At 42.2% G+C, this 13,354-nt stretch overlaps 1 protein-coding gene across 1 annotated transcript in view; it reads left to right on the top strand.

The window, feature by feature from the left end:
• Window positions 1-13,354, top strand: part of DNAH9 (dynein axonemal heavy chain 9) — a 340,864-nt gene that overhangs the window by 50,551 nt on the left and 276,959 nt on the right. Inside the window, exons 11-13 of the mRNA XM_007522773.3 lie at window positions 2,712-2,780; window positions 4,901-5,027; window positions 11,576-11,831. Coding sequence (XP_007522835.2) covers window positions 2,712-2,780; window positions 4,901-5,027; window positions 11,576-11,831 — 452 coding nt within the window. The remainder of the gene's footprint in view (window positions 1-2,711; window positions 2,781-4,900; window positions 5,028-11,575; window positions 11,832-13,354) is intronic.

The following is a 13,354-nucleotide window of genomic DNA, read 5'->3' on the forward strand; positions in this document are numbered from 1 at the left end:
GCAACGCCCCCCCCCACATACACACAGGTGGGGAGTGGGAGACTCAAATCCGGGTCCTTGCACAGGTCCTTGTGCTTAGTACTTTGTGTGTTTAACCGGGTATGCCACTGGTCAGCCCGCCCCCCCCCAATATTCCATTTTCCCCCTCAAATTCCACACAAACCAAATAAGCATTCTGGTGGGGCACACCTACCCACTGAGCAGTCCTCCTTCAGCATCCAATGGCAGTCTGACTATGCTCTTTATTTTGTAAGGAAATAAACTGAAGTGATGAACGGTGAGACGGTATCTGTAACATCCCACAGAGAGTCAAGGAGAGAACTGGAACAGAGTCTGAGTCTCAGAGCTCCTAGGCCAGAGCTCTTTCTGGAGATTAAACTAACTACAGGAAACTGGACAAGGAGTGCAGCCTGAGCTTCCAAATTCTCAGAATTGCCTCCTTGGCAGAAGGAAGAAGCTATGTGATGGAGCAGACCTGGGTAGCAGGACTGCTTCTAGGGGTGTAGACTGCTGTAATTATCTTACTTTCAGTTCCCCAGAAGCAGACTGAGAGATGAACGGGGAAGGATTTGTCAAAATGATTTGTAGAACCGTCCCTTTGAGGGACTACAACTGTGTAGAAGGCCAGTTTGAACTGGTATAGTTGTAGTGAGACCTCGACTCACTCTCTGAGGAACTCTAGGATTTCAAGTTGTCCTACTTTTGGATATAACTTTCACACCATCTGATTATTAGATGTAGGCTTCCCAGGGGGAGGTGTGGGACCTTGGGCCAAAATGACCCTTGTGCTGAATCTGTCTGTTCTTAAAGCAGAAAGCAACCACATAAAACAAACAACAGACACTCCTGTCTGGACAAGAGTAACTAATCCCAAGAGGGGATCTCAATGGTGCCCAACCTTGTCTTTATACAATTTCCATGAAGAGGCTCATTTGTTTAAAAAAGGCATTTAGATTTGTACCATACTCTATACAATGTATGTATTGAGTATTAATGTTTTTCTATTATTTATCATGAAGCAAATGTGCCATAGACCCTAGTGTGAGAAGCCTCTCTCTCCTTTTTCCTCATTCTTATCCAGATAGGAAACTGAGATCCTGTATGGGGTTATGAGGCCTGCAGATATTCCATAGTTTATCATTGGAGGGCTGAGCATGAGGTCTCCCACCTAATTTGAAGCCCTTCCCATTCCTCCTTGCTTCCCAGACACAGATAGATCTACAGTACTAAGGGACTGGAGGAAAAACAAACAAACAAACAAATCCAGCAAATCCAATGCTTTCTCTGTAGGCTAGAGGGCTTCTGGTGAAAGCTCGGGGATTTTGTGAAGAAAGCCCATGTTGGTTTAAAGAGAAAATGGATCTTAAAGAATCTTTGCAATAAGCTGCCTCACTTGGCTAACAGAAGACACAGTAAACAGACTGCATATCACAGTGCAAAGGTGTCTGAAAATTATAGATACCATGGTCCGGGAGGTGGTGCAGTGGATAAAGCATTGAACTCTCAAGCATGAGGTCCTGAGTTCAGTCCCCGGCAGCATATGTACCAGAGTGATGTCTGGCTCTTTCTCTCTCCTCCTATGTTTCTCACTAATAAATAAATAAGATATTAAAAATAAAAATAATAATAATAATAATAATAAAATTATAGATACCTTACCATTTTTTCCTAGTACCTAGAAGCTCATTTTGTGTGACACAGGGGAGTTGAATGGGGGAACAGTTGTGGATACTGGTGGCTTGAACTTGGATACTGATCCCAGTAGTGTGTCTACTACCAGTTCTCTGTGGTCTACAAAAAAAATGTAGTAACTTTTTATCATGTGTTAGTTTTCCTCTTCACATTTTTGAAAGAATCCATTTACTAGTGGCCTAGCCAACAAATTATAGTGCACAGGGACATGGGTTCAGGCCCCTAGTCCCCACTTGCAAGGGAAAAAGCTTCATGAGTGGTGAAACAGGGCTGCAGTTGTCTCTGTGTCTCCCTCTTCTTCCTTCCTTTCTTTCTTTCTTTCTTTCTTTCTTTCTTTCTTCTTTTTTTTAATCTCCAGAGTTATTGCTGGGGCTTGATGCCAGCGCTACAAATCCACTGCTGCTGGTGGCTTCTTTTTCCTTTTTTTTTTAAATTGATAGGACAGAGAAAATTTTGAGAGGAGGGCAAAAAGAGAGGGAGAGAGAGAAAAACATCTGCAGACCTGCCTTGCCGTTTATGAAGCATCCTCCCTGCAGGTATGGATCTGGGGACTCGAACCCAGATTCTTGCAGAACCTTGTATTTGGAACTATATGCACTTAAGCAGATGTACCCCCCCCCCAGTCTCTCTCTCTCTCTCTGTCCCTCCCCTCTCAATTTCTCTCTGCCTATATCCAATAATAAATAAAAGATTTTTTTTTAAAAGAAAAAAAATCTTACAAAAATAAAAGAATTAGCATACCTGTGCATAGACACAGCTCATTTTGGGGGGGTGGGAGGGCATGCGGGGGAGTTGGTGGGACTATGTGGTGACCACCTTTGCAGCCCCATCACCTGCGGAACCGCCTGCCCTCTAGTGGCCCAAGCAGGTTCAGAAAGAAAACTGTCAGCTCATTTAGAGACTTGAGGAAAACTAACCTGGACAGCTATTCAATCTCTTCTTTATAGGCTGCAGTCTGTCACTCGTCATTATTGTGACTTCTAACTTGCTGTGTTTTTATTTCTCTTTTGTTTGGATAGTTGCATGGAATCTGCTGAAGGAAAGAGAATGATACAAAAGTATGAAGACACCATGTCATTGCTGGAAATGTAAGCGGTCTGAGGATTGGAGTGCTCTGTAAACTGCGTAGTGCTCAGAATGCCTTTTTTGCAGTTCCAAGTTTGTGCAGCTTCCTCGGTGGCTATGAAATGGCGCGTTGTGTTTTCTCTTATAGCCACAATATTTATGAGTGCTGCGTTTCAGGACTGCAAACACAGGGTCTCTGGGGGAATGCAGCTCTATTCCAGAGACAGATTACTTTTCCTACTGTAGTTTTGCTGGGAGCATGAACTTGGCAGAGTTAGGAGCAGTGAGGTACCCTTCAAGATCTCTGCCACCATTTAAACTGACTATGTATGGTTGTGAAATTATACCCCTGAAATCTGATCATTCTCTAAAACTGATAAATAACTTAAGAAAAAAAGGAGAAAAAAAATCAGTAACACCAAGAATCATAGCAGTTGCTCACTGAGCAAAAATGCACAAAGAAAAGTCAAATAAAAAAATGCTTCTTGAATTCTTTTGAGGAGAAAACATATGAATGAACACTATACATGGACTCTTAAACATATTCCTGCTTTAGAGCTGCAATGCATTTTTTTTGGGGGGGGTTGTAGCTAGTGCCCATACTGCTTACACTATTGGCAAATTTGAGAGTGTCACTATCTCCCACAGAGGAAGCCAGTCCCTGCCTCCCATGATCTCAGAAGTGGTAGAAAAAGCTCTTCTTGTTGTGACCTTTGCCTTCTTCTGCAGCCAACACCCTAGCCTTCCCCTACAGTCTGCTGCTCATTCGGAACACAAAGTCTGTTGTTTCTCACCTCTGTGCTTTAACACTGCTGTTTCTTTTCCCAAGAACACTCATCCCCCTTCACTATTCAACCTCTGGGATTTGGTCAGTGTCACTTCAACTCCTTTTGTAGGAAGCTGCCCCTGGAAGTCTCCCTTCACTCTTCCCACTCATCCTTGCCACCAGACTTCCAAGACCCCTTGCATCTTTTTTTTGCTGTGGTCTCTGTTTATCTGTGGTCCTTGACATGACTTGCATTTACCATGGGGTATTTTTCACCACTTAGTACCATCACATAGCAGGTACTCTGACCAGTGGTCATGGGACAATGAATGTGAGAACAAATCTTACTCAGGAAGTTCTTCTAAACGTTACCAGAACTCTCACAACTCCCTTTACCGCCCCATCAAGAAGTCACACGAAGTGTCTCTTTTGACTGCCTTCTGATTTAAGCTATACCATCTTGAGATGAATGGTTATCAGTAGGACCTGCTATTTCTGTCTTTGGCATGCTTCACCAGTCGTAAAGCTTTCCCCCTGCTGGTGGGGACCAGGGGCTTTGTAACTTGTGCACTTAACCAGGTGCGCCACCACCCAGCCCCTAGACCAATGATTCTTGACCTTGACAGTTTTGTCTCCCTGGAGATATTTACCATTGTGTAAACAGAGCAGGGGGTTTGCAACAACATAAGTAGATTAATAAGAATCAACTGAATTTCTTAATTTGGGCATAAGAATTCTGCATTCAGGTGTTTTGCCAACAGTATCTCCAGTTTAGGCTATACGCATATATAGGTCTCCTCCCTACTATACAAAGTACTACATTTCTATGAAATCTTTCATAAATTGAAACTGCCATTCATTTATATAGAGGGTGTGTGTGTGTGTGTGTGTATGTGTGTGTATGTGTGCATTGTTAGACCCCTAAAATAACCCACCAAATCACATCATATAACACATAAAACCTAGAATGGCACTAACTTCTAATAAAAGTAGGAATGATATCATAAATCTCCAACATTTGGAAAGTAGTTCCCTAAGGGGGGAGAAAAACCCCTCTTACCCCTTAGGGTGTGCCCTACTTCTAGAATAGTTACTGCAAAATAGAAACTCAACACTGTTATGGATTTTTGCCTTTGATTGTGAAAGGGGAAACTCTGTTTTCTTCTTGTAATCAAAAAGCAGGTACTCATCATCAGGGGGTGTTTCACAAAAGTGAAGAGAAATAAGACAAGCTTTTAAAATTTAGGAATACCTATAGAGAGGTATATGTTACATACACTTAATGTATATAACACTTACTTTCAGTTAATCATTGTCAGGTTTTGGGGAGCTGGGAGGATGCCTATAAGGTGTGTCCATTGTCTCTTATCCTTGCAGATATGAGAAGAGACTTTATGAGAACTGGTGTCAGACAGTGTCAGAGAAGTCGCAATACAACCTTTCTCAGTCACTTCTGAAACGTGACCGGGAGACCAAGCAGATCACCGTCAACTTTAACCCCCAGGTGGGTTGGGAAGTGGTAGCTTCCTTTTGTATTACTGAAGAGCACCATTCAAGGCTGCTGATCCAAAGGCAAAACGCCTTTGTCTGCATATGCAGAAGTTTGTCAAAAGTAGTGTGTACTTGGGATGTCCCCTTAAGCATGAATCCTGGAACATAGGATCTTCTTAATTCAGCCAATATTCACATTTTCTTGCAAGGTTGACTTATGTACTTGCTTTGACTTTTCAAGACCAAAAAATAATGGAAAATACCATTGACTATTGATTACCAAACAAAAATCAATTGGAAATACCTAGACTACTTGCTAGGTAATAAAACTGTTGACTAGAAGGGGCCGGGTGGTGGCGCACCGAACCTGGTTGAGCGCACATGTTATAATGTGCAAGGACCTGGGTTTGAGCCCCTAGTCCACACCTGCAGGGGGAAAGCTTCACAAGTGGTGAAGCAGTGTTGCAGGTGTCTCTCTGTCTCCTCTCTCTATCTCCCCCTTCCTCTCAATTTCTGGCTGTCTCTATCAAATAAATAAAGTTTAAAAATTTTTTTAAAAAACTGTTGACTAGATGTGAGGTAGTCAAAAGCTCAATGTATAAATACTTATCTTTACTAGGTAAAAGAATCCCAGAGTAGTTTTGAAAATAAGACTCTAGACTAATTTTTTTTATCTTTGTTTATTGGATAGAGACAGACAGAAATTGAGAGGTAAAGGGGTGATAGAGAGAGAAAGAGACAGAGAGACACCTGCAGCCCTGCTTTACCACTCATAAAGCTTTCCCTCTGCAGGTGGGGACCAGGGCCTCGAACCCTGGTCTTTGCACTTTGTAACTTGTGCACTTAACCGGGTGCGCCACCACCCAATCCCTAGACCAGTGATTCTTAACCGTGGCAATTTTGTCTCCCTGGAGATATTTATATTTGTAAACACAGAGCAAGGGGCTTGCAATAGCATAAGGAGATTAATAAGAATCGACTAAATTTCCTAAAATGCACAGGGAAATGTCCTAAGACAAAGAGGTTTTTGTTTGTTTGTTTGTTTTGTTTTTGTATTAGAATGTCTTTAGTTCTGAGAAACTCCACTCTAGATAATTAGAGAGAAGACCAGTATAGAGTGCAGCGTCCATGGAAAGGTTTTCTCTGGAGAATGCTAACCCAAACTGTATCATTCTGGGTAAAAAAGAAGGCATGGCCACATTAACCTAAAAGTAGTCACCTCCTCTGCCTTGCGATTACGTCCTCCAGGAACAGTGTAGAAAGAACTGAAAACTAAGGCTGATTGCATTTTTTTAAATTGACTTAATTATGAGCGACAAGTTTATTGGGTCAGAGGGGTGCAATTCCACACAATGCCCACCACCAGAGTTCTGTATTCCACCACCTCCCCTCCATGGGAAGCTTCCCTATTCTTTATCCCTCTGGAAGCATGGACCCTGTCTCTTCCTAGTGGGGTAGGGCTTTGGGGGGGGGGTACCAGGAAATGTTGGTGAGGTCATCTGTCTAGTGAAGTCAAGTTGGCATCATGGTAGCATCTGCAGCTTGGTGGCTGAGAAAGCATTTAGATATAAAGCAGAGCAAATTGTTTAATAATCAGGAAACTAAAAGTAAGAATAAAGCAGATGAGATTTGGGGTCTCCATTTGGGGAAAAGTTAGGGAGTCTATTTTAGGTATATTCCAAGGGGCCCATGACTTTACTAATTCTTGCTAACATGCAGGTGAACTAAAGGCATTGTCTGGGGAGATGGTGTCAGAGTCGGGAATAAGACTAGAAAGCTGGATCAGGGAAGAGAGTAGCTCCCAAATATGGGAAAAGTATATAAATATTGTTAACTATTAGCCCCATTGATCTGATCTGGGGCCCATATTCAGCACAGGAGCCTATGTGTTGTCTTTTAGAGAAGGTTGCAGTTTAAGTAGAACATAAATTCTGACTGGAATAAAAATCAACTAAGGACCAATCAGGGCCTTGGTTTTTCCTGGGCCACCAAGCTCCAGATGCTACCATGATGCTAACCGGGCTTCCCTGGACAGATGACCCCATCAATGTGCCCCGAAGCCCCCCTTCTCGAGAGCCCTGCCCCACTAGGGAAAGAGAGAGAGACAGGTTGGGAGTATGGATTGAGCTGTCAATGCCCATGTTCAGCGGAGAAGCAATTACCAAAGCCAGACCTTCCACCTTCTGTACCCCGTAATGACCCTGGGTCCATACTCCCATGGGGTTAAAGAATGGGGAAGCTATCAGGGGAGGGGATGGGATATGGAGCTCTGGTGGTGGGAATTATACCCCTTTTATCCTATGGTCTTGTCAGTGTTTCCATTTTATAAATAAATTAATATAAAAAATTTTTAAAAATCAACTAAGGAAATTGAGGGACCAATTTCTTTACTTTGGCAACTTACGAATGTGTCATTTAATTCCCTGGAGTGATTTTTATTAGCAATGTCTGTGAAAGTGTTGAATACTAAACACCCAGAGAGATCAGTATCTGGATTACCAACTAAGTTACATACATGTTATAATTGTAGCGTTCAAGTTCTCTGGCTAAGAAGTATGGATCTTGCCTTCTCTAAATACTCCAAGGGCAAAGACTTTATCTGTTTCAATGTGCAGCTCATAGTAGGTGTTTGTACATGACTATAAGTGAGAGGAGGGGAAGGGAGGGAAGGAGAGAAAGAAAAGAAAAAGAGAAGGGAGGACTGGATGACATTGGATGCCTTGCCATGTGATTTACCCTGGGTTCCAATCCCAGCACCATATAAATGATGGGCCATGACATAGGAGGAAACTGGTGTCAATAGTTCTCCCTTTCTCTTTATCTCTATATATCTATCAAAATAAGAAGAATGAAAAAGTTTAAGTTGGGGAGCAGTTAAAATGTACATGTGCAAAGGTCTCAAGACTGAAAAGAAAAGGGAAGAGGAATATATAGCAGAATTATGTTATTTAGAGGGACACTATTATAAATGCCGGTCAAATACCTATGTGCCCCTTGGATTGGAACTTCAAGTAATGTGCCAATAGCACTTATTAAGAATAGTAATACCCGGGGCCGGGTGGTGGCGCACCTGGTTAAGTGCACACATTATAGTGCACAAGGACCCGGGTTCGAGCCCCCAGCCCCCACCTGCAGGGGGATAGCTTTGTAAGTGGTGAAGCAGGGCTGCAGGTGTCTGTCTCTCTCCCTCTCTACAACCCCCTTCCCTCTTGATTTCTGGCTTTCTCTATCCAATAAATAAAAATAATAAATTAAAAAGAATAGTAATACCCATGCCATTCTAAACCATAGATTTTTCTCTTTGGGGACCAGAAGAGAAATTTCTCTTTGTATGGGGCTACATAAATTATTTATTTAGATTATTTTAGGTGACACATGGTTGGGCATTTCAATCACCTCATTTTATTCCTTAACATCTTAACATCTCTGAAAATGGCATGTGTTCACCGAGTTTGACAATCTTCACTTTTCCTTCCAGTCAATCATAAAATAAGAGCAAATCACCATTGGTTGCTTTAATCATTGGATAAAATATGTCACAAATAATGATACAGTAAATATCTTTAGTTATTGTAATCTTCACCCTTGGATCTTCTTTTGGCATAGATGCCTAGTGGTAGGGTTATGGGGCTAAATGTTATTTACATTTGAGGTAGTTTAGTGTTTAGTGTATGTTATCAACTTGTTCTTCAGGAAGATGGAACTCAGAGGCATTCTCCTGAAAGCACAATATCATTCATTTCTTCAAATCATTTCCAGCCTGAAAAACAAAGCTTTATTACCTTTATTTATTGGATAGAGACAGCCAGAAATCGAGAGGGTAAGGGAAGACAGAGAGGGAGAGAGGAGAGAGACACCTGTGACATTGCTTCAGCACTTGCAAAGCTTTTGCCTGTAGGTGGGGAACAGGGCCTCAAACCTGGGTCCTTGCACACTGTGACATGTGCACTCAAGCACAAACACTACCACCTGGCTCCTAGAACCACATTTTCTTTAGTTTTTTTTTTTTTGTTGTTGTTGTTACATTCTTTATTTTTACAATTTTTTAAAATTTCTTTATTGGGGAATTAATGTTTTACAGTCAACAGTAAATACAATAGTTTGTACATGCATAACATTTCCCAGTTTCCCATATAACAATACACCCCCCACTAGGTCCTCTGTCATCCTTCTTGGATCTGTATTCTCCCCACCCACCCACCCGAGAATCTTTTACTTTAATATTCACTTTGAGCCTCTTTCAAAGTAACATAGGAAACTGAGTTAATTTCTTCACCAAATAATAAGCTTTTGTCTAGAGGGTTTTGAGCAATAGTGACGAGCTGGGCTGTAGATTTTGCAGGAGAGGTGGCAGTCCAGGACTCTTGATTTGAGGATGGGTCGAAGTGGGTGAAGGTAGTGTAAGAATCTATACTAAGTATGTTGTGTCACCTATTTCTTTTTTTTTTAATTAATTTTTTAAATATTTATTTTCCCTTTTGTTGCCCTTGTTTTTTTTCATTGTTGTTGTAGTTATTGTTGTTGTCATTGATGTCAGCATTGTTAGATAGGACAGAGAGAAATGGAGAGAGGAGGGAGTCGGGCTGTAGTGCAGTGGGTTAAGCGCAGGTGGCGCAAAGCACAAGGACCGGCATAAGGATCCCGGTTCGAACCCCGGCTCCCCACCTGCAGGAGAGTCGCTTCACAGGTGGTGAAGCAGGTCTGCAGGTGTCTATCTTTCTCTCCTCCTCTCTGTCTTCCCCTCCTCTCTCCATTTCTCTCTGTCCTATCCAACAACGACAACAACAATAATAACTACAACAATAAAACAACAAGGGCAACAAAAGGGAATAAATAAATAAAATAAAATATTTAAAAAAAAGGAAAAAAAAAGAAATGGAGAGAGGAGGGGAAGACAGAGGGGGGAGAGAAAGACAGACACCTGCAGACCTGCTTCACCACCTGTGAAGCGACTCCCCTACAGGTGGGGAGCCAGGGGCTTGAACCAGGATCCTTATGCTGGTCCTTGCGCTTTGCTCCACCTGCGCTTAACCCGCTGTGCTACCGCCCGACTCCCTGTGTCACCTATTTCTATATTCATTAGTTCTTGTTGGTTTACAGACATAATAAGGGATGAAGAGGAGGACTTCTGGACACCCTACTGGAGTCATCTGCTATTCCATATCTCCTTAGTGTTTCCCTTCTGCAGTTGCCATGAAGGGACCCCACATAAGTTTAGAAGGGTCTTGGGTCAGAGAGAAGCAATTGTGCAGGAGAACTGCATGCCTGAAGCCTCAGACTCAATCCCCAGTACCAGCAAATGCCAGAGCAGTGCTCAGTTTATTTTTATTTTCACTGCTTGAAAATAAAAATAAATTTCAAATAAGTTCAGAGAAAAAAAAAAGTTCAGAAAGTTTGGAGTAAATTCCATTTCCTTTCTAATGATAATAATGTTAGAACACAAAGACGCCAGCACAGGGTTATAGACATTATGGGCTATTCCCAACTATTATACTTAACTCACTTGTGTGATGGGAATCTCCTCAAATCCTGCCAATGTATTTCTTCAACTCTGTACGTGCATGATCTCACTTGGAGATAATTCCAGAGGTCTAAGTCTGAGGGCTCTTATACTACTCATAGGTGACCTAGTTCTGGTGAGCCACTTCCTTCTGACCATCAGTCTTGGAAGGACACTGGCTTAGTCATCATGGACTTAGGTTTCATCACCCATGTGCCCCCAAAGTATCAAGTTAGAATCCACCCCTTTATAGATATTTCTTTTCTCATCTTTCTCTATTTGTGCTTTAATATATATATATACATATATATATATTCCAACAGGCCCATGACTTTCCTAGTTTTTGACTGAGCCTTGATATCTAATATGCAGGTGGAACCAGGTTATTGTCTGGGGAGATGGTGTCGGATTGGAAAAAGGGCTAGAAATCTGGATCAGGGAAAGAGTAACTCCAAAATATGGAGAAAGTATATAAATATTGTTAACTGTAAACCCCATCGATTTGATCTGGGATCCATAGTCAGCACAGAAGCCCGTATAACCTCTGCATCCCTGTAGGTCTGAGCTCACATTCTGTGGTCACGGCTAGGAACATTCAGGCTGCACTAACTCCTCCAGTAGGGAAAGAGAGAGACAGACTGGGAGTATGGATCGACCTGCCAATGTCCATGTTCAGCAGGGAAGCAATTACAGAAGCCAGATCTTCCACCTTCTGCACCCCATAATGACCCTGGGCCCATACTCCCAGAGGAATAAAGCTATCAGAGGAGAGGATGGGATACGGAGTTCTGGTGGTGGGAATTGTGTGGAAATGTACCCCTATTCTCCTACAGTATTATCAAAATTTCCATTTTATAAATAAAAGTTAAAAATATATGTTAAACTTTACAACTCTCAAACTCATCTATTTTCTACCTAATAATGCAATTTCCCTTCTCAGAGATTAGATTTAAGGATATTAAAAAGAGATCCAGAAGACCTTTGCTTCCTAGTCCTTACCCAATTTTACCACCTTTGACTGCCACTGAACTATGGTCACCTGTGTTGATTTTTCTCCCCAGCTGATTTCTGTGCTGAAAGAAATGCGTTATCTTGAACCCAGACCAATGGAGCACATCCCCGAGACGGCAGCGACCATGTTCTCCTCCCGAAAGTTTTATCGGCAGCTTGTGGCTCACTTGGAGTTGATGGCGAATTGGTACAACAAGGTCATGAAAACTCTGCTAGAGGTGGAATTTCCACTAGTGGAGGAACAGCTGCGAAATATTGATCTCTGCTTGAAGGCCGCGGAGGAGATGCTAAACTGGAAATCAGAAGGTAATCTGGTAGACCTGGAGCCTGGGGGAAAGGATTGAGAGTGAAGAGTTTTAAATAAAGTAGGCGATAAAACCTTAATTTGTTCCCCCAGCAGTTTCACTTGGGTTTCGGGGATAAGTCTAACCTCTCCTCAGACTTATATCCAAAATTGAGAAGGGAGGAGAGTTGATATTCCTGGTCTGCCTTCTCTTTGGATATCGTTGGCACATTGAGAACAGTTTGCTGCCACGTGGTGTGAGAGGCTCAGAGTGTGCCAGAGACTGACTTCCCACTGCCTCTAACGTGCCAGGAACTTCATGAATGAAGGTGGTTCTCATTTATTTTTTCAAACTACATTATCATTGTTATTTATTTTCTCAAGCAGGCTCTGCACAAATATTAAATTAGGGAACTGTGCATTTAATTCTCTCGAATCCTCCAAGTTAATAAACTTCATTGGTTGACTGACATGTGTGGGCTGCTGTGTGTACTGTAACGGAGACTGTAAGTCATGAGGTGTAATGAATGGGATGTCGCCTCTACCTGAAAGAACTCATATTCCGTGAGGACAATTGATGTAGGTACGACCTAAATCCCCTAAGACAGAGAGTGATAGGGGGTAGGGTGGTAGCGCAGCGGGTTAAGTGCACAGGGCACAAAGTGTAAGGATGGCCACGAGGATCCCGGTTCGAGCCTCCTGGTGCCCCACCTATGGGGGTGGAGGTGGCTTCACAAGTGGTGAAGCAAGTCTGCTGGTGTCTTTCTCTCCCCCTCTCTTGTCTTCCCTTCCTCTCTTGATTTCTCTCTGTCCTATCCAACAACAACATCAATGGCAACAATGACAATAACAACAACAACAAAGGCAACAAAATGGGAAAAAATGGCCTCCAGGAGCAGTGGATTCATAGTGCAGGTACCAAGCCCCAGTGATAACCCTGGAGGCATTAAAAAAAAAGTGTTATAAAGAGCCATCACAAAATTAAAAATAAAACATGATGAATCACAGGAGAGGGAGATCAATTTGCGTTAGGTGCTCAAGAAGAATTAATGAAAAAAAAAAGGTAGCAGTCAACTCACAGAAGTCTTAACTTCCATGGAAGTGAAATTAATGCATGAGGACTTCATCCTGTATACAAGAAGGAGTGTCATTTTCAAATTTAGCACAGTGAAGAAGATGACAAAAACAAGATCGATTAACCCAAATAGTTTTGTCAAGTTGCACTATAGTGCCCTGACCTGCAGTCACTTTCATGCACTTTGTAAGTGAACATCGCATGTTTTTTATTGTTACTATTTTTTATTTATAAAAAGGAAACATTGACTAAACCATAGGATAAGAGGGATACAACTCCACACAATTCCCACCACCAGAAAGAACTCCGTATCCCATCCCCTCCCCTGATAGCTTCCCTCTTCTTTATTCCTGGGATGCAGAAGGCAGAAGGTCTGGCTTCTATAATTGCTTCCCCACTGAACATGGGCTTTGACAGGTCAATCTATACTCCCAGCCTGTCTCTCTCTTTCCCTAGTGGGGTGGGGCTCTG

This window comes from Erinaceus europaeus, chromosome 12, assembly GCF_950295315.1.
Source record: "Erinaceus europaeus chromosome 12, mEriEur2.1, whole genome shotgun sequence".
In the NCBI taxonomy this organism is placed as follows: Eukaryota; Metazoa; Chordata; class Mammalia; order Eulipotyphla; family Erinaceidae; genus Erinaceus; species Erinaceus europaeus.